The 27,388-nt window shown below is 39.4% G+C and overlaps 2 protein-coding genes across 3 annotated transcripts in view; both read left to right on the forward strand.

The window, feature by feature from the left end:
- Positions 1–6,378, forward strand: part of tdrd12 (tudor domain containing 12) — a 37,326-nt gene extending 30,948 nt beyond the window's left edge. The window contains exons 34-37 of one of the 2 annotated variants that reach the window (XM_041796191.1): positions 662–775; positions 4,659–4,812; positions 4,966–5,026; positions 5,151–6,377. In XM_041796191.1, coding sequence (XP_041652125.1) covers positions 662–775; positions 4,659–4,812; positions 4,966–5,026; positions 5,151–5,236 — 415 coding nt within the window. In that variant the 3' untranslated portion in view covers positions 5,237–6,377. Of the gene's footprint in view, positions 1–661; positions 776–4,658; positions 4,813–4,965; positions 5,027–5,150 lie in introns of both variants that reach the window. The other variant, XM_041796192.1, reaches the window with a different exon arrangement.
- A 6,461-nt stretch (positions 6,379–12,839) lies between these two features.
- The window catches only part of ankrd27 (ankyrin repeat domain 27 (VPS9 domain)), a 37,547-nt gene continuing 22,998 nt past the window's right edge, over positions 12,840–27,388 (forward strand). Inside the window, exons 1-5 of the mRNA XM_041795553.1 lie at positions 12,840–12,926; positions 21,565–21,687; positions 25,559–25,669; positions 26,341–26,649; positions 26,937–26,996. Coding sequence (XP_041651487.1) covers positions 21,586–21,687; positions 25,559–25,669; positions 26,341–26,649; positions 26,937–26,996 — 582 coding nt within the window. The 5' untranslated portion in view covers positions 12,840–12,926; positions 21,565–21,585. The remainder of the gene's footprint in view (positions 12,927–21,564; positions 21,688–25,558; positions 25,670–26,340; positions 26,650–26,936; positions 26,997–27,388) is intronic.

A 27,388-nucleotide genomic window follows, 5' to 3' on the forward strand; every position in this document is an offset into this window, starting at 1 on the left:
CTAAGCATGCACATAACTGTGTCACCATGGTAACTGCATAGAAATTTAAGATGCAGTGGGGTCTTAGAATATAATGAGAGGGTCTTTGAAAGAAAAGAGCATAAAAAGCATTAGATTTAATGTCAGATATTCTGTATAGACATTTAGGCAAACCTTTCTCTTTAACAAATCTGATGGTTAGTCAGGCTGGACACACATTACAGGATTTTAAGCTCGATTTGAGGCAAGACTTGCCTCCCCTGACAATCATGGTGGCATGTCCCGAGTGGAGCAAACAAATATTTGTCTGAAAAATCCTCATGTGTGTGGTGTCAGCTTGATTGCTTTACTGTTCAAAATCGCGTCGTAGCCTCCAAGACCTCGAATCGTAAATACTGTACCCCTTAAGTATTTACTATAGCAGCCAAGACTAAACTTGAAGCCACTGAGGGCTACGTAGACTGACTAATTTTGTCCGATTAACTGATTATTTTTAAAAGGCTAATGACGGATGATTAAATCAGCCAGCTGATCTATGGGTCGGACCATTTAAAAACAATGACATATTACTTTTATGTTACTTTTTGAAAATCTCTCGTAGTTGAATCAGACTATATGAGTAGATTTGAATAATTTAATCTGAGGTAAAGATTAATTCTGTCCTTGCTGTGCTGTGTTTCAGTTTCCACCCTCAGGTCCGCTGGTACCAGAGTCTTGACTCTGTGATTGTAACGGTGAAGCTGAGGAACCCGGACAGTCAGCGCTGTGATTTCTACTCCGACAGAGTCGTCTACAGGTCTGTGAGGAGCAGGCCAATCATACCTCACCTGTTTCACTCCACAACCTGCACTGAGTGGAGCTTTTTATCTCGAGCACTTTACACCGGTGGGAGTGGGTACATGTTTAGCATGGCTAGTCTTTGTGTGAGTTAAACACGCAAACGTGAGTTCACACCCTGGCCAGTTAAAAAAGTGTTTCTGTTCTTCGAGCAGTAAATCAAATTAGTCTGCTGTATGATGAAGCATGATGTGCAGTTGATGGAGGAGACAGGATGGGCTGAAGTTTCCATGTAAAAACTGGATGTAGATGTAATCATTTTAAATTGGCCTTTATAGCCTTACGAAACAGAGGCTATATTGCCCTTTTTTCCATTTATCCACTTCTAACATCTTGCAACTAGCTGTCTCTAACTGGACAGACAGAATCACAGACGATTACATTAGACGGCTTTATTCAAATCCAGCGGCTCAGTTCAGACCTCTGCGACTTTCACCAGCAACGTCCTAAAACCGTCTCATTCTGTCCTGAATCTTTGGTGTGAACTGAGCTTAAGATCTCCCTTTTTTCACATGGTTAAGATACAAACAAGGTCTATCTCTGTGTCATCTCCGGTCTGTTTGTCCAGTATGAGGAAGAGTCTGAAAAGACGGTCATATACAACTATAATTTTGTTTATTTTATACATTTACGATGTAAGTTCCTGTTCAGAAGAGTCATTTTTGTGTTTAACTCACTGGCCACTGGATGTGAACTCCTAAGAACTGTTCAGCTGTACAGTGTTTTTATTTTAAGCTCCTAAATCGGCAAAACCCTTATCTACATCATTTACACCATTCATTTAGATAAAATATTTTCACCCACAAAGGGGCCGTGCCGGTTTTATTTAAGTAAAGTATTGCGATGGAATGCTCTTGTCAGTCAGGACAGAATCTGGGTTTGAGATAAATTTGTTTGAAGCGTATTTTAAAGGTTATAGTTTGACCCATGTCCTATTTGTTATCATAGAGAAGACGGGGCTATCCCACAGCCATTCAGTAGGGGGAGCTCTAAATCTTTGGCTTCACTGATGCTCAGCTGTATCACAGTCCATTCCTTGTACAGTTTGATATGAGACTTTTTCAGACTTTGTGAAGTGTTGGCCGCTCTTCTCTGTAATCTGCTGTTTCTGAACATTCGAGCTGTTAAACTGAATTTAAAGTTATATCAAATAACTTCAAGTGGCACAAAATGTTAACACAGGCAGAAGTTAAGTTTGAGATTACTTTTAGTAATCAGGATAAGTTTCTGCTGCTGTTTTTCTGCAGTGATGCTTAAAAAGCTAACAGTCTCTACAGACCTTTCTGTCATCACACTTTTGATTTTCTCTTTGACATAACTGAATCTCTTCAGCCTGAAATAAAATATTTTGAAATCAGCATTTTGTGTCACATGATTTTTCCACAGCAGTTGTCATCATGTTGTCTTTGTTAAAAGATTCTATCGCTTTAGCTGCATCGCTGAGTGGAAAGACTCGAGTCTTAAACCATCTAAGTTCTCTCGGTCTGAACACTAGAACCCGTTTCGGGGGGGGGGGGTCTTTGCAGCATTACAGCTCGATTTTCATTGCGGCCTGTCAAAATGCTTGAGAGCCATACGAGCCTTGTTTTAGCAGATATAGAGCCACATCAGTAAAATATAGATTGCAGTAATACAGATGAAGTTTTATGATAATTTTTTACCCCCATGATATTCTATGTGAACGTCTAAGTTCTGATGTCTTCTGTCACCAAGGAAGCAGTTTTACATAGAAATAATGAGACACTAATCCTGATTATTAGTGATACAGAGATAAAATTCTGTGATCATCTGTTACGGGTGCATCTCAAAAAATTGGAAGATCAAGAAAAAGTTTTTCCCCATAATTTAATGCAAAAAGTGAAACGTCCATATATTCTAGATTCATCACAAACAAAGTGAAATATTTGACAGTGTTTTTTGTTTCAGTCTTGATAATAGCAGCTTACAGCTCACAAAGATAAAAATATCCATCAAAATATTAAAATATGACAAAAAAATTAATCACAGATTTAAAATCTTTCACTGCAAAGGTCAAGAGCAGGCTGAAAGCTAACCAGTGCTGTAATCGTTCTTAGATTGTCATGTCTTGAACCTCATATTTGAACTGATTTATAGAATTTATTTTGTTTTCATTTTTTTATGTAGATATGTATTTGATTGTCCTTTAATTCTGTAAACTCTTGTGTCATTATAAATGTTAAATGTTGTGCATTTTAGGGACTGTTTACTCAAAGGTCCAACTAGGGACAAGAGTTTAAAATTAGCAATTGCTTTAAACTCTCTGTGCAGCACATCAGATTCAGGCTTTGTTATGAAATTATGTTAAACTGCATCGTCCCTATCACTTGGGTTTATATTCATTTTTATCTGTTTCCGGGCAACCAGAGCAGTTGGCAGCAAGAAAGATGCACTCTTGAGTTTTATCTTGGACTTGTAGTGTTTTTCACAATTAAGTTGACAACATATGTTGAAACTTATGAAAGCAAAGAAGATGGATAGTCAAGGACACCTTTGAGTGAAAGAAAACCTAAAAAGGTGAAAAACAAAACTTCAGCTCCTGGCTAGCTTAAAAGCTAACAACAACTGCTAGTAGCTACAACAGAACACTGCCTGATCAACAGGAGCTCTCTGAATGCTACCTACTGAGGTAACATCGGCGGCGTGTACGAACGCTGTGGCCCAGCTCTCCATCACTAGCAGCAAAACAAAGCCCTACACTTACACCAGAACTGACAGCGTGCCCACGGAGTTTACATCTTACATTTATGTCACGGAGACTCGGAGACTGAAAGGAGGAGGACACGGAGCAGCACGGCACCTACAGCCAGTGGGGAGGAGGAAGAGACGGCATTGTGCGAGAAGGTGGAAGCGGGGCAAACAAAACGGGCTGCAGGCTAGGCTAAGAGCAGCCCCACACAAAGCTGGAAACACTGAAGGATCCTGGGCCACTCTGATCTTCGTCCAGACTCCTGGACCTGGATTTACAAATGACCACAACGGCCCAGTTCTTTTCCTCCTTACCCCTGGTGAGAAGCCGCCAACATCCATGGTTCAGGAATAGGAACACCACGCTTGTAGTCCAGTTCCTAGACCTGTCTGTGTGGTGACTCTTGATCCACTGACTCCAGTCTCAGTCCAGTCCTTGTGAGGCTCCCCTAAGTTCTTGAATCTGCTTTGTTTGACAATCCTCTAAAGGATGAGCTCATCCCTGTTGGTTGGCTTCCTTTTCTGACCACATGTTTCCCTTCAGCCAACTTCGATCCAGCCTCTGAGAACAGGCTGACCTTTCAGCAGTGACCTTCTGTCGCTTACCCTCCTTGTCTGTGATTGTCTGGGCAGTAGTCTGGTCAGCAGTCTTCATCATGATTGTGACTGTGTGTGCTGAACCAGAGAGAGAGAATGAAGGCTCAGAAAAACCTTTGCAAATTGGACTTTTCCACAATATTCTAACATTTTGAGAGAGTGGACTTTTGATGTTTCTTGGGAAGCACTAGTGGAAATCCGAGGTTGTTTATATTTTATCATTTTTATTGTTGTAATCTGCAGCACTGCTATGAATGCACTTTATTCATTTTCACTGTGGTGATTCAGTCTGGTCTTAGGCTGAATGAAATCAAAAATTTAGTGTGTACTTTGGTGTGAGTGGTGACTACACTCCTGCCCTAGTGAGAGGCTCCATTACTGACTGACAGCTGATTTAATCGAGGTCATTTGTGCCTGAAACTCAGCCAGAGAGCACAAAGAGGAAGTCTAAGAAAACTGTAAATTAGATTTTTGTGTAGTAGAGAAGAGATTTGTAAAGTTTCCTCTTGGTGACTCCCTTTCTGTCTGATTATGTTCAGTGGCAGAGTCAACGGTCAGACCTACAGAGCCGACCTGGATCTTTACACCAGCATCGCTGCAGACCTCTGCCACTGGGAAATGAAGTCCAATGAGCCAGCCCTCACACTGGTGAAACAACAGAAAGGATTCTGGGAGAAACTCATCAAGAGCAAGGTCAGGAGAAGGCCAGAACACATTTATGAAGCTGCTGACAACAAAATAGTTTTCATTCTCCACATAGCACTGAACTGAGCAGCTACAACTTGGAAATAAAAGCATTATTCTAAAACAAGGATGAAGTAAACTTGTTAATTTTGTTTTTACCAGAATATTTTTGTGAGTTACGACATGGACCACTACGAAGAGGACGAAGACAAAATCCCAAACGGTGAGTATGCAGTGGGTGAACACTTGAAATACACGAGTTTGTCTATTTTTTATGTGTGAGTAATGTACAGCCTTTGATTCCTACGTTATTCTCAGCTCATATCTCTGTACTCTTTGGTTCTCAGGTCTGTGGTTTGTGGGGAACACTGGAGAAGACCAGGGAGAAGACCACTGGTACCTGAATTCACAGAGCGACAGTGACAGCGACTGAAGATGAAACGCTGAGAAAGACAAAATCACTTTTCTGCTCGCTCCCCCAAACTCTGAGGAGAACACATCATAATCTATCACATGTATTCTACTATACCATTAAATATTAAAACTTTAGGGCAGTAGGATAGGCTCTGTAACTAGAAAATGTTTGATCAAAAAGAAGCAGTGATTTCTCATACTAGGCTCTTCAGACCAGGGTACAAAGTTCTTTAGAACACAAGTCTGTGACCAAATTATTATGCAGCTCCAAGAAAGCTGGAAAAGTGTGTAAAATCTAAACAGAATATGACGGTTTGCAAATCACTGATGCAACATTGATGGCATCAAATGCACATTGGGCAGCTAAGGGCTATCTCACTCTAGGCAGTCATCCCGTACCGTGAATACTTATCTCCGCCCTAAAGGTGTTGTCTTTGTTATATTTTCAGCAGATTATATCCCATGCCCCTGGTAATATGCAAGGACATCCAGAGGTGTTCCGGGGTTGTTTCTATCCTTCTGGGCCTGATGGTCCCTCAGGTGGGCTTACTCGCATCACACGTCTTACGTCAGCCTCAGTTTTGGCCCAAACATGCCCAAAAGTTCTACACATTAATACATAAACAGAAAAAACTTGTAGCTCAGTGTTGTTATAGATATTTGCTGATTATTTTCCATGGACAAATGAGTTCCTACAGCCTTAGGTTTCTTGTGTATTAGCTCTTATGGAGCCACGAGCTGATGGAGGAGACAGGAGTGTTTATGCTGTAGTCTGAAGTCATTTTTTTAAGTGCAGATTTTATCATACTGAAAATTCCCAGCAGGATTTTGTCTAACAAAATATTCTATTTGAACAAATATTTGTTTCAGCTTGCAAAGTCCTGAAACCAGCTGTTTACAATTCAACAAACTGGCTCAGTCATCAGATGGCCTGCAGCGGTCACCAGCAGTGTTCTTAGAGGGGTACTTCAGCATTTTGGCAAATTTGCCGATTGCCATAATTCCTCTAGTCTCAGTAATAAGAAATAATAATTTATAATTATGTAACATTACAACACATGAATAAAATACCCAGAACTTTCTGAGTAAACCACTGGGCTGAGTGACACAGTGCGCGCCTGTGGCAGTGCCGTAATTACTTGGTAGTTCCGGCTTTGCATTTAGTTTTAAAACATCTCCGTCTCGTAACATTCCATGATTATTTCGTAGCATGGTGAATGTGCAGGTTACAACTTGTCCACGAGAGCGTTTTGGAGTTGTCGGATTGTGTATTTGATGAGTTTGATGAGGGAAAGCCTGAATACCATAAGACTCCATAGCGTTGGCAGAGCAGCTGGTATCTCCATCCCACCGATCTAAAAATATCTAGCACCAACAACTAAAGGTAACGAACCTATTACTAAGACTATAGGAGTTATGGCAATGGGTGAATTTGCCAAAATGTTGAAGTATCCCCACTCTGCTCGAAACGTCACATTGGTGCAATGAATAATTATGTTTTTGCAGCCCTGCAGTGTGCGAGACGTCTTTCTGTTCCATGTCAGTCTCTTTTTCGGCTCGGCACCTGCCCACCCAGGTTTGGATGTGCTTGTAGTCTTTTTTCTTACGGTATCAAAAAAACAGAACCACACTTCTTTATGCTCTGCTCCTTTAACAAACAACAACAAATATACACTTGGAAAAAAGTGACGTCAACATTTATTAAACAACAATTGTCTTGAGTATTACGATATGTGCAAAAAAGTGCCTTGGTTATCTATTAAGCTGAAAATATGTACTTATACTTTGGCACAGCATGTTAACAAACCTTCTAAAGCAACAACTAAAGAGCCAAATGGTAAAAACATATTAATCAGAGCATTCAGAGAGCTTAGTTTCACCTTTCATTTTCTAAATTTATCAACAGTCAATTAAAGATGGTTATTTGGGTTAAAAAGCTCATTTTAGCCATCTTTTTATTCCCATCAGACTATCGTCAACTCTAGGATGTTTGACAACTCTCTCAGATGCTTGTCAGCTCTGCCAGATGTTTGTCAACAGATGACCTAGATGCATCCTGATCAGAAGCCTGAACCACCTAATCTACCTTCTTTCAAGGTGAAGGATCTACTTCACAATCCTTATGAATGTCTGAGCTCCTCACTCTATCTCTAAGGCTGAGCCCAGCCACCATTCTGAGGAATCTCATTTTGACCTCTTGAACTGGCAGTTTCATTCTTTTTGGTCATTACCCAGAGTTCATGACCATAGATGAAGGTGTGGGCGGGCACTGTTGAGCTCTGTCATGTATCTTTGTTCCCTGACCATCTGTCAATCAAAATGTGAGCTGATACGCCCACACAGTCCTGAGAAATATCCGAATTACAAAAAAAAAAAAAAAAAGTGAGATTTTTTCAGTAATGTTTATTTTCACTCACCCCTTGTAGGGTTTCTTGAGAGAGCTTTGGAGTTTGCTCATCCAGTCTACATGTGTTTTGTGGACTTGGAAGAGGTTTACAATCGTGTCTCTTGGGGGGTTACTGCAGGAAGATGGGGTTCAGGGGCCATGCGACGAGCCATTAGGTCCCTGTATGACCAAAGTGAGAGCTGCATCCACATTCTTTGCACAGTCGGACACGTTCCCGGTACATGACGACTTTGCCAGCTGCCTCCACGACCCGACCTTGAATAAGCGGAATTCTCAAACATATTCTAAGATAATCCTGCCCACACCCAGACGATTTTTAAAAACGTCTTTGTTCACATGAAGACGAAAAATTCACCGCTGTAAAAGTCACACCATGCCAACACTAGTTTGTTCTTTACTGTGTGAGTGGAGCAGCTGTGTGCTTCATATTTCATTCAGGCGTCTCTCTTCATCAACTCTAAACTAAAGTTCTGCCGTTCTTACAAGTCCTGTTAGCGGTTTAGCTACATGTGCCACTGCTGTGGAAACAAAGTAATAGCGTTGCACAGCAGTGATGTCAAACAGAGGAGAAATCGCTGCAAAATGTGACATTACAGGCCGAAACCTCTGTTTACCCCATCTACAAAAAACTGAGTTTCTAAAAATCCTCACCCTGGAAGGAGTTTTCACAAAGGTGCATTTACAGAAAGCTAAAACATTTATGTGTGTAGAGAAGGTCAAGCACAGGAAAGCCTCTGTTTTAGAAAATACCTGCCCACCTGTGGACAAGGCCTCAGATTTTTGGGGATGCTCAGTCTTAGATATCCCATTTAAATTCCTCATATTAAAGTTCCTAGAGGCTTTAAGTCTTAGCACTGAAAAAAGCACATATCCAATCATGGTTCAGGACTTTGGGGTGGCTGATCAGATTTCTGGGGAGGCTGTGGACCCCCCCGTCCTCCCTGTCACGGTACAGAGTGCCTGGTGTGAGTTCACCCTAAATTTGTTAGTTTCCTCATTTAATATGTTGCCTTTAAACACAGGGTATTTTCAGTCACGGTTTGATTTATATTTACACAGTGTCCCAGCTTTTTGGAATTTGTAGTTGGCTGCCCTTCTGCAGAAGAATACATGACAGAAATGACTCGTTACTTACTGTTTGTATTCTGTACTTCAGTGTTTAACATTTGAAATTCCATCATTTGTCACAGACTGCAGATGACGAACATCCGTTTTTAGGGTTCTTTATCAGCCTAGTTAAAGGAACAGTTTTGATATTAATAGCACACTAAACACCTTTGGCTTTTAGGGAAGGAATCTTTAATCCTGATACAGGCATTTTTCACTCTGCCAATTTTTTTCTGGAGCCACATCGTCCACCTTTACTCGTCACTCACAGTTTTATTTTTTTCTGTTTTCAAACATGATTATAATATGATGAGGGGGAACAAAGGTGTGAAAAGGTGATGCTAGTAGCTTTGTTCACAGCACAACATATCCCAGCATGCTCTATTGTTCTATGAGTGTTTTGCTTTTACTATGAGTGAGTGAATTAGGAAATTAAAAGGGTTTTTTTGTTTTGTTTTGGTTTTTTTTTGTCAAAGGATGCATGGTTTCATGTAAAATTCTGTGGTTTTCCAGAGTTAAAGGTGCAGTGTGTAATATTTAGCCTATTAGCATTTAGCAAAACAAGCTTGGTTAAGTTCAGATGATCCACAGTCCTGTCTTCTCAGAGTAAAGACCAAAGTCTGTTAAGAGTGATGGCTGGGAGAAAGGCCTTGAAGAGTTTTCTTAAAGTAATGAGTAAAATCTTAAAATCAATTCTAATTCCCAGCTGGCCCTCGGTGATGGGTGTGCTTGGTTCCACCAAAATATGAAATTTCCACTGGAGCTGAATTTTGGGGAAAGTTTGGTGAGTCTTTGAACATGTTAAAGGAATAATGATAATAATGACTACAGTTTCATTAGGGTCCTTGCACTGATGTCGATGCTCAGGCCCTAGTAATATTGCAAATAAGGGAAACCAGTTGTGCTTTCCAGGGGAGTTAGACCAGTTTATATCCCAAGAAAATGACTGAGCTGTACCGGCTTTTATGGAAAGACAGACTAAAATAAAGTGAATGTTTGTATTTTGGCTTATGCCTTTCATGCATTAAAGGTTACATATTATGCAGCGGAGGATCAGGAGAGCCACATCCATTTCCTGAGAGGGGTGTGGTCAGGGGCGGAGTCAACCAGCTCATTAACATTTAAAGCCACAGACACAGAAACAGCTCGTTCTGAGCAGGGCTGAAACAGAGAATCCAATACTGGTGTGTTTCTTCAGCAACAAACTTCACAGACATATTTTAGGGACCTCTGAGACCAATATAAACTTGTCTTAAAATGATAAAATTTTAACCTGACACGCCAGATGGATGTGTTTCACACATCCATCTGGTAAACCTTTCATAAACAGTGTTTGGGAAAGGGCAGAGCCTTTGAAAAAAATTTAGAGGGTGATTAGATGAACGTTCTGTCTGTCACATCTGTACGGGCCAGTAGCCGCTACCGAGGAGTAAACTCCATAGAGAACTGCATAACGCAAACCATGGTGACTGTAGACTTTTGTCGTTTCTGCAAAGAAATTGTTCTTTGTTCTTTCTTTAACAAAGAAATGTTGTCAAGTTCTGATAAAACTTACACTACGTCTTCTGCCCAGACGGTTCAGACAGGAGTTTTGCAAGATGGATTCACCAGTGAGAAATACGGGAACGGGCATATCTATCTGCTTTGCAAGGTTAGGGATGGGTACCACTCACTAAATATCTGACCATAACATGCTTAACCTTCTCTTTCCGGTATTTCCCTTCAGCATTTAGATCTGCAAGTTTCATACAGACTCTATGCTTTACTTTTGTAGTCATAGAACTTAAAGAACATTTATTCAGAAGTCTGCTTCAGTCTGTAATAAGTGGAACTCTTTAAAGAGAATGTGAGTTGAGTGTTTTGTTATGTCTCTACAGAATGGTAGTGCACAAACATTCCTTTATCATAGGAGGAAACCAACATGAACCAGTGTCTCTGACATGAGAATCTAACATTTCTTGTTTATGTGTCATCCTGCGTTTTTGCTTCCTCCTCATAAAATCAAACATTAGACGACAATAAGACGGAACTATTATTGATAAAGATGACTTGCTTTGGTACTGACTGTATTTCTCTCTAAAAAAGCCACGAAGAAAAGATTCCTTATCCGTCTGTTGCATTTTCAGTTAGAAAATCCCAGTTTTGCAGAGGTTAACTTGAGATTGCCGCAACAATTGCTGACAATTATCGCACTTTTCCTTTCTGGAAGAGTAAACTTGATTGTTACAAACATGTTGATTTATTTGTTTTAATATTGTTTTATGTTTTTTTTTTTTTTCAACCAAGGAAAACCTCATTGAGATTAAAAACTTCTCTTTTTCATGCACAGCAAACATAATTTAGTTTTTAGTTTGACAAACTGTCAGGAAATGTAGATGGAAATGCTTCCAGTAAACAATGCTATCGTTTCCAGGTGTTTCCTTTTTCTGAGGCTGATTTTTGTTTAAATAGTTTGTTGATGTCCAGAAGTCAGCTGGCAGTAAAAGAGTTACACTTTCATGTTGTTGGAGCTCGTAAGTCTTTGTTTTTATTTTTATTTATTGAATATCCTGGAAGTTTTGTTTTTGTCTGTTTCTCCAAGTTCAGAAGAAGAGCAGAGATTGTATTTAACTGAAGGAGCTCTGAGGATTGAGACATTTGTACTTTTTTCTTCTTTCACCTGTGCTTTTATTTTCTAGAAAAAAAAAGCCTTTAATCGCTAAAGTTTTACTTTCTGTGAAGATTCAGGTTCTTTTTTCTTTTCAAACAGGTAGTTTTAATTTAAAGAGTATTAATTCACTGTTGTACCTGTTTTGCTTTATATGATATATTTTTGAATGTCATTTTTAAATCATAAACAAGTTAAAGTTTACTTTGTATTCTGAGCCACATACATTTGAATGTTGAATATTTCCTGTGAGACTCAGACGCTGTTTAAATGTGTTTACTAAGCAGCTGATTGAGATTCTTTACTTTCTCTTTGTTTTATTTAAAGATTTAAAAACAATAAAATAAGGACGAGTTTGCTTCAATGTGTCAGGAGTTTGTTTGGGTCACATCATTCCACTTAAATATGCTTTTTATTTCTTAGTTTTTTTTGTTTTTTGTTTTTTACCAGAGTATGAGAAAAAATACTGAAGATGCTTTAGTTAAGCGGTTCTTAACTGGCTGATCAGGAATTAAAAGTGGGTTGCAAAACTCTTTCCAGTAGGTCGTGAAAGTATGTCAGGAAAATAAAAAGCCTTTAGGAATTTAAACTGACATTTAACGGGCTAATTTCCTGTAAGATTAATCAATGTTTGATGTTTATGAGCAGGCCTGATATTTATTATAAATAAATGCAAAAAATGTATTTTCTTTTTTTTAATGTGTGCTATTTTTTTTATGTGTAACAATTTATTAAAATCTTAAAATAAGATAAAATAATAAATCAACCTTGTTGCTACTTATTAACATGTCCAAGACTGATCTTCAATTTGCATGTAATTTTTTACAAACATCAGAGGTTTCCACTTAAACTGGCACTGAATGGGTTAAATTCCCCAAAACTAATCAATATGTCATATTTATGATCAGATCTGATCTTGACTAAAATATGTGTCCTAAAAAAAGGAAAAGAATTTAAAGTTTACTATTTTTATAAACCTTATGTATAATGCCATGGTTTTGAACATCCTGAATGGAACAACTGATTTTACACCATCTGGGGATTAAGTTTTATATTTTTAATACACAAAATTTTACATGTTGACCAAAGAGATTTTTTAATGATTTAATTTTTCTTTAATTATGAGCTTAACTGGGGTTCTTCCATTCTCTATGCGCTCTCCCTCCAATGAGCGCTAGGGGGCGGTGTAGACTTCGTATTGACGAAGCAGGTCAACTAAAGTTAACCGTTAACTAAAGCTGTGAAAATAGAACTCATTCATTGTTTTATGTGGTAAACTTACTACTTTTTTCCACATCGTAAAAGTTGTGAATTTTCTGATTTTTTCTCCACAGAATCCCTATATTCCACTTTAAAGGCGCCTCTATCTCTCTCCCCCTTTCTCTCTCTCTTTTGAAGGCATGTTTTACGGGTTTCCTCTTTGATATCTGGCAACCCGAAGCCAAAGGCTAACCAGCTGATGTCCGTAAACAGCTTTTGACAGGCTGCTGTGGGGTTTGAGACCGACATGCCCAAGCCTGGATGACCGGAGGGACTCAGTGTTAACAGGTACAACACAGATATTTCTATTAATCACTTCTGTGAACTGGTATTCATGGTGGAGTCACTGGTTTAACTGGTTAACAGGCTAACGCTAACGGTAGATTCCCTAAAGCAGACCGCTATGTTGAAGACAGCTAATGCTAGTTAGCTCGGTCTATGGTGTTAGATGGTGTAACGGTGTAAAGAGTGACCGTGTTAACTAGCGACAAATGTCTTTTGTTTGTTTTCAGCATTTCCGTATCTATGACCATGTTATGCATTAGACTTCAACCAAACTTGAGAGGAATTCAATGAGACACATTCCTCATTTAGCATCGGTTTACATTACAGCCACAGAAGCAGGTCACCAGGTAACACGGTCACTCTTTACACCGCTACACCAGTTCAAAGGAGGCTTTTATTTGTAGGCTGAAGGCTAATTTTTAAACTTCCGCTCCTCTTTTCCGAGGGCTTGAATCACGTTAGAAGTCTGACTACATTTATTATAAAACAGTTCATGTTGGTTTGACGCTAGCTTGTGAAAAATAGCCGCAAATATTTCCTGAAGCATGTGATGTGAGATTTAGAAACCGCTAAAGCCATACCATCATGTTCACAGCTAATCCCCAAAAGCAGGCTCTGAGGGAGGGGTGGTCGATATGGACTAAAAACCCATCTCTGTATTTTTAAATCTGTAAGAAATGATAAAAATAAAGCCAGTTCTAATTCAAATCCACATGAGCCAGGTGTAAAATATCACACAGGCACTTTGACTGGCAGCTGCACAGTATCAACATACACAGGAAACATGTCACCATGTTGGTGGTAGTGGTAGTGTTAAAAACGAATAAAAGATCCCAAAGATGCACTCTAGGTGTGGGTTTAGATATATTTAAAGAATGTTAAAGTTCTAAGTCTTTAAATGACATTTAGTGAACAAAAGAAACCAGATCCACAACACTTTAGTTTTACTTTTATACGGGAATAGTCAGATATTATAGCAGATTTAGATCTGATTGGTTCATTTAGGAGAATAAATTAAGTTCTGAATGAATTAAAACTCCTAAAAATTTATTAAACATAGTGATACTGTTTCCCTTTTTTATATTATTGGACAGGGCTGCCAGACAATCAGTTAGAATTTATGATCCGTCTCTAGATTTCAGTGCATTTTTGCAGTTTGATTTGATCACAGGCTTAGAGCTATACAATAACTTGTATTTCAGAGCACATATTTAAGTCCACATTGACAATGTGATGTAATTCAAACCAGTGTGTTAAAGAGATTTATTTTAATGTGTTAACTTTTAGAGCAGGGCGAGAGTGAGCCTCCTCTTAGAAAAACTGATCCATTCGGTTGACCCCCGTCCACAAAAATGATTTAAATTTAAAAAAAGATTAAACAACATTTCAAACATTTATGTCTAATCTTTAAACATTTTTAACATTAATATATTTTGGATGTTTTGGTTTGCAGTTGTCCTTAAACATCTGCCTTTTCCTCTTATTCAGTTATAATTCAGTTAAATACCCCTTTTTCATATTTTTTGGGCCATTTTACAACTTCCGTTTGCTTCTTTTTCCCATTATTTTCCGATTTTATCCCATTTTTGCCCCTTTTCACCTTTTTGCTCATTTAAGCTACCTTTCATCTTTTTTTTTTTTTGCTCATTTTTGTGACGTCTTTTTACCACTTTTTTCCAATTTTTTGCCACTTTTTACCCATTTAAACTACCCTTTACCATTCAATACCACTTATTTCCTCTTTTTTTTGCCTATTTTTCACTTTTGACTGCTTTTTGCTCATTTAAGTCACTTTCAATTCCTTTTTTTTGTCACTTCTCATAAGTTTTTGCTACTTTCTTACCATTTATCTTATTTTTCTCCCCATTTTCACCCATTTTTTGCTGCTTTTTGACCATTTTTGTCATCTTTAACCTATTTTATTGCCACTTCAAGCTGTTTTTGCCTCTTTTTACCTCTTAGATTGTGACTCTTGCAAAGGTATTTTCAATCATTTGACTCTTTGGTTGAGTAACGCTGCTCTATAGCATAGTCCCTATAGTCACTGTAAGTTTATCCATTTTGCTCCATGCACAGCAGAGGTTAGCAAAGCAAATCACCTTTTTTCTGGTTTATGGTTCTGCGCCTCCCCTGAAGCTCTGTGGCGCCCCCCAGGGGAGGCCCGCCTCAGACTTTAAAAACCACTGTTTTAGAGCATTTACAACTCAAATTCCAAAAAAGTTGGGCCGCTGTACCAGTGTTAGTTTCGTTGACTAAAACTATTCGTCAACAGCCTTTTTTTCATGACAAAAACTAGACTAAAACTAACAAAAATAGATCTATGAGGACTAAAACTGACATAAGTTTAGTTTTGTCAAAATGACTAAAACTAGACTAAAATGTTATTTCATTCAAAATCTTTGATATTTCTCCACTGTGGGTAAATCTGTAAAAAACCATACATCTGTATCTATTCTGCCTCTCAGCTGTCAAAAACAGGGACCCCAGGTTTGGCAGAGAACACACTACCATGATTTGGTACCAGATTTAGGCAAGAAAATAAACGCTTGGACTAAAAGTCAAGACTACAATGTGAGGACATTTATGGACTAAAACTAGACTAAAACTAAAAAGGGTAGAAATGGCTAAAATGGGACTTACCCACTTTCAATTTAGCATCTCACAATTAGGACTCAAACAAAGGTTTTTGATTTTTTATTTCGTGCTTTGAGCATTTTAACTCATAATTTTGGCTTCTAACATCATATTTTGAGCTTTTAGAATCATAATTCTAATTTTTAAGTCATATTTTGACCTTTTTAACCAATTATTTTGTATTTTTCCTTATATTTTCAACTCCAGACTTTGACTTCATAATCCCACAGTTTGACCTTTTGGACTCAATATTTAAAATCTTGAATCATATTTTGAGTTTTAATTACATGGATACAAATTTTATTTCATATTTTGACTTTTTAAACTCATGATTTTGACTTTCTTTCTAATATATTAAAAAACATATTGTTTTCAATTTCAGTTTCATGTTTTGACCTTTTTGAACTTATAAATTTACTTTTCTCAGATTGTGAGCCTTTAAACTTCTCTTTTTAACTTTTTAAATGTCAAAATCCTTTAGAACCAGTTTTAAATGTTTTTTTTTCCACATTTCATTTCTGGTGAAATGAGGTTGACGGTTTCTGGTTAAAAAGGTGACCCTGTTAGGCCCTCAGGCTAGTCCTGAATCCAGAATCCGGCCCCTGCTGTGACTAAGTTTGACACCCCTCTTTTAGAGCAACATATGCTCCCATCCAGACAACGTCTCTGTCAGGGAACGCCTTGACTATTTCAGCAAGACGATGCTAAACCACATACCACATCCATCACAACAGCATGGCTTCACAGGAGAAGAGTCCAGATCCTGAGCTGGTCTGCTTGCAGTCCAGACCTTCCACCAATAAAAAACATTTAGAGCATCATAATCCAGCAAAGAAGACCAAGGGCTCTTAAGCAGCTGAGACCCTAAATCAGACAAGAATGGGACAACATTCCTCTCCTAAAACTCCAGTCAGCTGGTTTAGTCACTCAGCATTTACAGACTGTTGTTAAAAGAAGAGGGGATGCTACACAGTGGTAAACATAGCCCTGTCCCAACTTTTTTGAGATGTGTTGCTATCAGTGCACAGTTCAACAGCCTGCATTTAGAGGTGCTATATGTGGAGTTTTTACACTGAAATATCTTTATTAATTAAGAAATAACGGCTCCTTTTTTTTACCTCTTAATGTCATTTAATTCTTTATTTTAAGAAATACGGTGGAGGCGGGCGGAGCATCACACCTCTGCTCATCTGTTGTTGTTTTGATTAAGCGCCCCCTGGCAGCAGATTACATACTGTGTCTATAAATAGATGCACTTATAAAATATACATTTAATTTTTAAAATATAAATGTCATTGTTAGCTCAGGTTTTGTCGTGTTGTTCTTAGAGGTCAGGAGATTTTTAGTGATGGAAGAAATGAGCCTCTCTAGACTGAATCTCCTGCAGGCTTTTACATCGAAGTTTGTAGGTTAGTGGTCTGTTTCCTTTCTCGTTCTCAGCCCTGAGCAGAGGTCTGTGGTGCTGCGTCATGTGTGCAGCCCTGAGGAGAACGATGTGACGGTCACGTTCAGCCTGTGAAACCTCTTTGTGTGGCTTTGAGCTCGTTCAGCTCCTGAAAGATTTTTATTGATTCATAAAAAGGCAGAAAGGCTGATTTCCTTCGTCTCATATGCTCTCTACGTTGTTAAATATTAGTCTTTCTCTACATCTCTGCTTGTTTTCTGCTGCTCTCTTTGGGCTGATGTGATCTGTGGTCTCTAACTAAACAGTATTTGAAACTTTTTTGGTTTAAGTTGTCAAATAGGGCTGCTAAATAAATCTGTTTTTATCATTCTTACCATATGAGCTTCTGCAAAAAACAGGGATGTCACTGGATATTTGCTGGTATTTATTATGCCGATATTTCCAAACTCTTTTTTCAGATACATTTATGATCCACACATATACAGGTACATGTCAGAAATTAGAATATCATAAAAAACAATCTTTTTTTGCTTTTTTTGACTTTGATCTTTATTGACTGTGGAGACTGGAATCTCTGGACGCCAAGACCCGAAGGATCTTGGACCTCTCTGATCTTCCTCCAGACTCTGGGACCTGGATTAACAAATGAAATGCTAAATTTAGTTTCATCCGAAAACAGGACTTTGGACGACTGAGCTAGTCCTTAGCCCAGGTGAGACTCTGATGACGTCTGTGGTTCAGGATTGGCTCCACAGTAGGATCACCACATTTGCAGGCCATCTCCTGGACCCGTCTATGTGGTGGCTCCTGATCCTCTGACTCCAGTCTCAGTCCAGTCCTTGTGAGGACTGAGAGGCCCCCCTAAGTTCTCCAACCTGCTTTGTTTGACAGTCCTCTGATTTTCATGATTTTAATCATCAGGATTAAAACCAAATTTTGAAATGTTTTCCTTTGTATGAGATGAATCTAGAATTTCTAAAAGTTTTACTTGTTGAATAAACTTTAAAGGATGTCATCATCAAAGGCAGATGATGGAATGTTGGTGAAGCTGGGGATGTTGTGAGCTTTCCCCTCCATTTTTGCTGACTAGTAGGTCATAGTTGGCAACTTTTGGAAAAGTTTTTAAAACACTAGCTTTATTTTTCCACATGACAGGTTACTGCTTGATTTTTTTTTTTTTACCAGAATAATGACATGCTTGCACTTTATGAATTGAGTTATCATGAACTGTAGTTTTTGATTATTCCCTGTTATAGGGATGTTTTAATGAACTTGTTTTTATTAATTAAAAATGGTATCAATAGTTTGTAGATCCTGGTGGATATTTCCTCTGATTTTTTTGGTTCACAGGGGTTTTCATTGACTGTTCTTTAGTCGTGTCTGCTTCTTTAAAACAACCAGAGCATGTCCTGAAATCCACTGACTCACTGCTGCACTGTTTCTCAGATGCTCTTCTGCTAACAGGATGTCAAACGAGTCCATTTCTGACGTTTTTACATTCTTCTGCACATTTTTGCAGCAAAGGTCATGACCTGGATTTGAACTGGGAGCACTGTGGTCACATTGTAAGCATCTTATCAACAGGAAGCGTGCTCTATTTGTGGGTTTGGTTATTTAAAAATCAAAGTATTGACAGCGTGCGTCTGCCTCAGGGGATGTTAGACCTTTAATCTCTGTCTGCTGGAGCTCTGGAAGCCTCAGACTGAGGCGTCAGCTGAGTAACTTTACAGCGTGGCGGGCCGGGGGAGGCGGACATTCCTCTGAATGGCTGAATACCCTGTTAGCATCAGGCTTGTGAGGTCACGAGGACCGCCAGTATCAGCTGACTCGGTCCTCAGTTACATCCTCGCTGAGCTACAGGGAGGGTGTCTGTGCTGGGCTGGACTGGTTCCCAGTCTGCACTGGAGCTGAGAGAGGATGAAGCTGGTCACTGAGCAGAGGGAGGAGGTGAGTTTTAATCCAGCTGAGGGGTTAAAGATTAGACATGTGGAGGAGATCTGGAGACCGTTCTGATGCTGATGAATGGAGGTGAAACTGATCAGAGCTGAGATCTTTTCATGATGGTCTAAACAGTCGGGGGGTGCTCCAGCCTTGTTTCCATATAGAGGTCATGTCTTCTGCTTCTGTTTGTCTCTGATAGTCAGGGGTCTACTGACCCAAATCTACACTCTCAGCTACTGGAGTCTTGTTCCTCATAAATAACTTTTAAAAAGTAAACTGGATTTCTGTTTTGGTGTGGAAGTGTGAGCTATAAACTCGTCTTTATCAGCTCACTGTGGAGTTCGAGGGTAATATTTAGTATAAGAAGTGGCCTGAGGGATAATTTTGTAACTTTCTTGAATATTTTAAGTACAAAGTTTGGCTTCATCTACTGTGAATAACTGTAGATAATGGAGAGTCCTGGTTGGGCCAGACTTCATGCATCTGAAGCTTTCAGAGCAGCAGATATGTTTTTGTCGTCTTCCCCAGATCTGTGTCTGTCAACTGTCCTGTCTCTGAGCTCTGCAGCTCCTCTGACCTCATGGCTTGGTTTCTGCTCTGATGTCAGCTGTGAGGCCTTCTATAGAGAGGCGTGAGCCTTTAGAATCATGTCCAACCAGTTTGATTTAGCACAGGCGGACTCCATCAAGGTGTAGAAGAGGGCTGAACAATTTGGGGAAATGATCTAATTGCGTTTTTTTTTTTACCCAATATTACGAATGCAATTTAATATGCGATTATTTCTTAAGTTCCTTATCTCATGTATTTTCCAACAAAAAACGAGCAATAATTCATTCTACACTATAACCATCACAATATTAGTTTAAACTAGGGCTGGGCAGTTTTGAAAAAATTGTGATATTCTATTTTCACTCATCCAGAAATCTAGGGTCCAGAGACTAGTTTTAGTTTTATTTTAAGGTTTTATCTGTTAAGGAAAATGAGCAATAGTTTTGTCCAGAGATTGAAGATTCAGAGAGCAGCTTGTTCTGAGACATTTCCAGCCAAAAGATTATTTTTCTATAGTTCAGCATGTTCTCCTCCAAACACTTAATGTTGAACATTTTTAGTTGTCTGGACTGTTTATTATTGGAATGAACTGAAGCGTGTTTGACTCTGACTGTCACTGAAGGTGGCAGACATCTGCTTCAGTTTTCAGAGAAAAAGAGAGACTCAATAAAACCTAAGTTAACAATGAAAACCTCTGTAGTCTACTTAATAAAAAATCACAGGAAGGAATAAATAAGGGAATCGATAATGGCATTGATATCAGTAAATATATCAGCTCCCATCACTAAAGGAAATAGATACCAAAGAACAGAATGACGAAACACCAGTAGAGATGGAGAAGGCCGGGATTTGAATGTTTTGAGTTGTTTGAACTGATGCAGTCAGAGATTTAAACCAGTGCAGGGGTGTTTACATCTTGTTAGACAGCTTTAATTTTAATATGTATGAAGATCATTCCTATTTGGCTGCACGGTGGTGCAGGGGTCAGCGCTGTTGCCTCAGATGGTCCCTGGTTCACTTCTCAGTCAGGGCCTTCCTGTGCTGAGTTTGCATGTTCTCCCCATGCATGCTTGGGTTCCCTCCACAAACTCCGGCTTCCTCCCACCATCAGAAACATGCTCAGCAGGTCAATTAGTGACTGTAAATTATCCGTGCCCGGTTGTCTGTCTCTGTCTGTCTTTACTGCTGGTTAGAGGACTGAACAGGATGTGAGACGCCTTCATAAGAGAACTGTTGTGTCTGAAAACACTGTAAATATAACCCCCCTCTTATTCTGAAGGAAGCTTTTCCTCTGTTAGCATCAGTCTGGAAGAATGATTCAAACAAAGTAGTTTAAAAAATTAACTCTAATAATATTCAGACTTTATTTAATGGATTAATGTGAAACTAGAAGACTCATGGGATCTGTCCCCAAGTTTTGTTTTTCTCTCATTAAACGTGAATGATGGGCTTGAGGATGTTTTGTCAAACGTCCAAACATCCTCGGGATTTTGATTTGAAAATGCAGATCCAGTCATATATCAGGTATTAGATGTTATTTATTGAACATTTACGTCAGTGCTATTTTTAAGTTGATTTAGCTCCAGACATAAATTTCCGGAACTTTTTTTGTTGGACCATGAAATGAGTTTAGATGTTTTTATCTGTAGAGGAAGGATCCAAATCATGCTGAGACTTTTTCCTCTGTTTTTGCATTTCTCAAGAAATTCTGCACATTTTTAGTTTGGGTAAAGCGATTAATGAATAATCTAGTTTAAAAAGTCCATTTATTATATAAATACCTACATTTTCCTATATTTAGACTGTGGATGCTTTAGCTGTTTATTAGGTTGGTTTACCTCAAAGACAAGTCTGCACAAATAAGCAAGCACCAACAAAAAGTACACTCTATTTTTATACTTCTTTGCATTTATAGGTCAGTGTTTCCCGCAGGACAACAGCAGGGTCTGATTTTATCTCAGTCTTTTGCACAGAGAACTAAAATCGTATCTTTCGCATTGTCTCCTTTATTAAACTCCTGCTACCAGCCTACAGAGCGAACCACTTGTCCCCATCACAGCCTCTGATTCTTCCTCTTTAACAGTTCTCTCCATCATCTCTCTCTCTCTGCAGGATCCAGACCTGCAGCTCCTTATGGCTGTGTATGATGAGAACATCCTGAAGAATCCTTTCTACGTGGCCTTAGAGAAGCAGAGACCCGACCTCTGCAGCCGAGTGGCAGAGCTCCACGGCATCGTGAGTCATGTCTCCTCTTCAAAACCGTCCTGTGGTGTTAAATAAGAGGGATCACCATAAAACCCGGTGCATAGCCTGCACTGTTGATATTCTCTTTTTAATACTAAAAATGTCTGTGGCTAGTATTCTGTATGTGTGACTGGCATACCAGTATAAAGTGCTGAGACGTGCAACATGATTACTGCGAGTGCATACAGCTGCCATTGTCACACACTGCACAAAGACATAACATAGTTAAAAATTCATCCATATACGTTGTGCATTGGGAGTGTCAGCTCCAGCTTCACTGTTTAAAATGTGCTGGAACACATAACATTAATCACATTGGTGAGGGTTGGCGCTGCTTTTGATGACAAACTCCAAACATTGAAAACAGACGGTATTAAAAGAGCAGCACAGAGAAAGTGCATATCCTGAACTTTGCTAAACAAAATGCAGACTGACGGTTTAAACCTTTTACTCTGAGGTAGATTTAAAAAACGACGGTGGCTAAAATACCAGGGCGACTTATATTCAGTGGTAATGAAAACAGGGCTCTCACAATATCAGAATCTCACCGTCAGGATAGGGCTGTGCATTTAAAACAAGCAAAACCCAAAGAAAAGTTTCCAGTGTGGTTCTTTGCTCTTCTGCATCCATGCTGATCTCTTCTCCGGCTGCCATTGTTTACAGGTTTGCAGGCAAATTTATCTAAATCACACCGGTAGCTGGAAGCGACTTAACCAGACATACCAGATGGACTGTTTCATAAATCCACTGCATGGATATTTCACATTCATCTGGGAAAGCTAGCTATAAAGGTGTTTGGGAAAGACAGAACTTAAAAAAATTCTCAGAAGGTGGCTGGATGAATGCTCTGTCACATTCATCACGGGCCAATTAGAGCGACAAAACATGTGCAACAAACCTACTGGTAAATGCTAGCTTAGTTTAGGAACTGTTGATTATGATGTGGATTAAATGCCGCGTCCGGCGAAGTATGGTCCAGTTCTGATTAAACTGCCATTATACCAATGCTACAGCCGAGCTAACTGCTCCACCGTTCCCCTGTAACTCTTGCAAACTCATGCCAAAGCAGGACGGCAGAAGGGCAGAAACATCTTTTCCACCATGAAAAGCTTTCAGTGCTGTTTCTTGAGCTTTCTTGTCATAAGAAATGTGGTCCAGTTGTGATAAAACTGCTGTTTAACTTCACCAAGCTAACCCTGAGTGACATGGAAGTTGCTGTTGGCTCAAAGTCCAACTAAACCCCGCCCCTCGTGACTGCCTTGTTCTCCTTATATGATGAACAGCTTCTGATTTGCCACAAAATTTGCTGACAAGAGCTTTGCAAGCTGGATTTGGTCTGACCAGTTTATTGGCTTTGCAAGGCTTGTAGCGATCTTTCTCCTGAAAGGATGCTGATTGGTCCCGCCATTCTCTGATTGTGATCAAGCGTATCAGCTTGAAGCTTTGCATGAAATCTGGCCATCCATCAACTTAACAGGCTTGTTTTTGAGAGCATCAGTCTGCTTCCAGACGCTGCAGACTACACTGTTGTTCACGCACTCTATCAGTAAACTGAGCTTTATTATAACAGATGATCAGCGAATCAGATTGAAGCTCTGACACAGGGATCCACCCGATGATGGACATGGACTCTGTCTGTTTACTTTTTAAGGTTAGCTTATTATTGCCAGTTGTTAATTCTGTTTTGGGGTCTAAATAACGGCATGAGAAACAGTTTTCATAGTTTCTCCTGTTTATATCTTCAGCTGGCATCGGTGAAACAGGCCATCATGCTTCCACGTAATCATTTGGGATAAATTAGACCGATCAAAGTACGCCCACTAAAAGTTAATGCTCTTGTAATTTCTTCTGCCGACTTTCTCAGAAGAATAAATCAAATAAATTAAAGACGAGCTGATCTTTGGAAAGGAATCCTCAAACTTCCCACGGTCATTTTGGCTCGGATCAGAGTCGCTAATGGTGTTAATATCCTCCTTTCTTTCTCTGAGGTGACGTCCACTGAGTTATTTTTGGGTTAACCTTTATGTTAAACCACTTCCTGTCTTAGAGGCTCGGTGAACAGTTTTATTGCATGTTGGTGTTCAAGCATCCTCCAAGCCAACACTTTCACCAGAAATGCGTCTTAGTAGTTCTATTGAAGGAGACAGCGGTTTACAGCCTGATTTGATCGATACAATAGCTCAGTGAGATAAATCTCTAAAAGCCTGACCTGCCACAAAAAGCATCCACTGAGAGAGCCGGCAGATATCAAATGACCAGATAAATGCTCGCTAAAACATGTTTTAGCTGTCCAAGATGCCTGAAAGCTGAGCTGAGGAGGATCAGATGTTTGAACGGCAGATTTGTCTAAGCATCACCAGAATGCAGTGAAATACATCTAACTGAATTACAGCGTCGAGTACACATTACACAGCAGGCTGCTGACCTCTGTTATACAAGACGCCACATAAACAGCAGCATACATGCCTAAAAGATTGAACTCACTTCCTGATTTCACATTTACCTGGCATTGAGCTGTTCTTCTTAGATCCTTAAATCCTCATTAGCCCTCAGAATAAACTGTTGTGTTTTCACCATGAACGGATTCTTAAGGATTTAGTGAAAAAGCTTGGAGTAAAATAAATGTCAAAGATTTAACAGACTTTTTTTTGTCCTGGCATACAAACACTTACAAAGATAGCCTGCTAATTTTTAGCTGACCATATATGTAGCCTTAATATTGCAGAATGCATCTTGCAAATTGCAAGGTGCTTCAAGCTACAGTACACAACCCAAGCCCACCATGGTGAAAAAAATAACAACACAACAACCCTGCAACACAAAACTTTTCAATACTTTGCTACTTTTTTGATGCCATACGTTTTAATAAGTGCTGTTAGTCAATTAAAAAAATGAATGATGTTAATCTCATCACTATGCTGTGATTAATCATGATTAATCACAGCATTTTTTAAATAGTTTAAGTATGTTTTTAGATTTTTTTAAAGGTTGTTATTGCTTTATTTTCATGCCAAAGTTTAAAATTCTTGTAGTTTGTGAACCAGGTTAACATGGATTTTGATTTTATGATTACACACTTCCGTAAGGATGTTTGGTAAATTTGTTTTTTATTCAGTAAAAACTTTTATCAACGAAGTTTTCGAGTCCTGGACGATGCAGCTTACCCCCATAATTACATTAACATGTCTTTAAAGGACAGTGATAAACTATTGAGCTTATAAATCTTGTGGGGTAATGGTTAGACCATGACAAGTCAACTCAGGCCTGGATCTAAATGATCTTTGTGCCAACATCAGGTCTCATTTGATCAGTCTGAATACAAGCATACTATGCACATGCACCAAGCCCTAGTCTGCTTGAAGAGGTGACCTCATGCATGATTCATAAGGAGGTGGGCAGCATATGAGGAAGCTGTGAATGCCACCATGCCTGAGTGCTGGGTGCTTGTGATGAAGTAAAGTCTCCTGTCTCTTCAGAAGTCCTTGTATCTGCATAGCACAGGTCCTCTGAGCTGCACAGTAGCTGTTGAAGCTGGAAGAGAGTTGTTTCCAAAGTCTGCATGGAGCAAAAATGGATGTCAAAACAAGTGTGCCATTTATGTGCTTCTTCTTCTCTCTGCCTGCTAACAGCAGATCTGTTAATCAATCCAAACATCTTCATTGTTTTCGATTCTTTCGTCTTTCCCAGTCAGGTCAGACTCAAAGCTGCAGCTACAGAGACAATTCACTCCTCTTTCATCCCTATTCATGACTCTTTATTCACCCTGATTAGATTTAGTCTGTAAATGTCTGTCTGAATCAGAGCTGAGTGGTTAATAAATCAAATGTTAAAGTCAGTCTTGTTTTGTCTCCTGTTGCTGCAGGTTCTTGTGCCTTGTTGTGGAAGTTTGAGCGTCAGCAGCTACGCAGACTCTCATTTCGACAGCTACGTGCTGCAGCCGGCGGAGGATGGATACCAGACTGCAGATGGAAAGGTTTGTCAAAGAGACTCATCAGTAGAAATTTTGAGTCCTGGGAATAGAGACTAGCCTTCTGGCAAAACACGAGACAGCAAAGCTCAGAAAACAGACAAACATTTGTTCATTTGATCAGACAAAAAGACAAAATGTTGCTGTGCAAACACGTTTTTCTTGTTCCATATTTTGTCATGTAAACAGAAGATTTCTGTCCTATTGCTGTCTTAAGTCCTGCTTAAAGGTTTAGATAGTTTTTAGTGGACTAGTTTCTCTTCTACCATGTCTTATGAACAGGTTGAAGATTTCTTTACCTTTCGGTTCAGTCCAGGACTGTCTGACCTGCCTGTTTATCTTTCAGTTGTTTTATTATTGCTGTACTTGAAAAGATTTTCGTAACTTTGGTATGAAAACTGCTCTATAAATAAAAGTTATCGTGATTAGAATGTCAACAAACATCTTTTGAAAGAAGATTTTCATGGGTGCAACCCTCATCCTCAGCTCTGCTGCTCATCCCACAAATGCATGTTCCTTACAAATGTGGTTCAGTTTAAAAAGGAGATAAACAGGTTTTACAACAGTGTTAGATTAATTGTCAAGAATCAGTTACAACAGGGAAATAATCTACCAAACACAAATTCAATGACTTTTGTGCTAAGTTAACTGACCATCGTTTTCCCTTTGTGTTTCAGGAGGTCAGGATCCAGGACAGGCAGGTCCTGCTGGGATCCGGCTTCCCGGCACCAGCATCAGTCCCCATCCTCTTTGAGGAAACCTTCTACAACGACCAGGAGCAGAGCTACAGCATCTTGTGCATCTCCCGTCCCGTGGAGGTGAACCCTAGCCCGGCCGAGCTCAGCCCGCCGCCCCCGTACTGCCTGAAGAGTCTGGAGGACGTCCGGGAGTTTCTGGGCCGCCACGCTCAGAAACTAGACAAGTTCATCATCGGCTTCTGTCTGGCCTTCAAGGAGCAGGAGAGGAAGGGACTCAGACATCACATAGTACGAGAGATTTCCCTTTGTCTTTTGTGGTTTTTCTTTTACACTTTCTGCACTTTCCTTCCTCTTTACATTCTGTTCCATTTTCTGTCATCTCTAAACTCTTTGTGTCCTCATGCCCTCTGGAGGGGCTCTCTAGGAAGTCTCAGGAGCTTAATGAAAAATATTAGCTGCTTTTTCCTTTAGCAGTCATTTTTTTAGAAAACAACTCCTGTCAGAAGATGAAATCTTTAATGAGTCTGAATTAAGGTTTTTCTGGGACTTACAGTTCTCGTCTCCTCTCCTTTCAGGACTCGGTGAATGGTCTGTACACTAAATGTCTTCAGTGCCTGCTCAGAGACTCTCGCCTGGTGAGTAATACTGGATCTACAGACCCAGATATTAATCTAATGCATGATATCACAGAGATCAGTCTGGAAACATCCAGCACAGTCTTCCCCAAGCCAACGCACATTTCCTCACTGCCAGACTCAGCCTGAGTCCGATTCAAACTCAGCATTTTATGATAAGTTGGCTGTTATAAATAAAGTTTTAAACTACGATTCTGAGATGTTTGCATAACAAAGATCAGTTCAGATGAGATCTTAACCCTCTGAGGACGGCGTTGTTGTATACGACAAGAAGAGGCACGTGTTATTCAAAGTTATGCAACTTCTTAACCACAAATCATAGGCCACTTACTTGTTTTTTCCTCTGAAATCCCTTTATCAGGAGTCATCAACTACATTTGTACAAGGGACAG

This window comes from Cheilinus undulatus, linkage group 9 (assembly GCF_018320785.1).
Source record: "Cheilinus undulatus linkage group 9, ASM1832078v1, whole genome shotgun sequence".
In the NCBI taxonomy this organism is placed as follows: domain Eukaryota; kingdom Metazoa; phylum Chordata; class Actinopteri; order Labriformes; family Labridae; genus Cheilinus; species Cheilinus undulatus.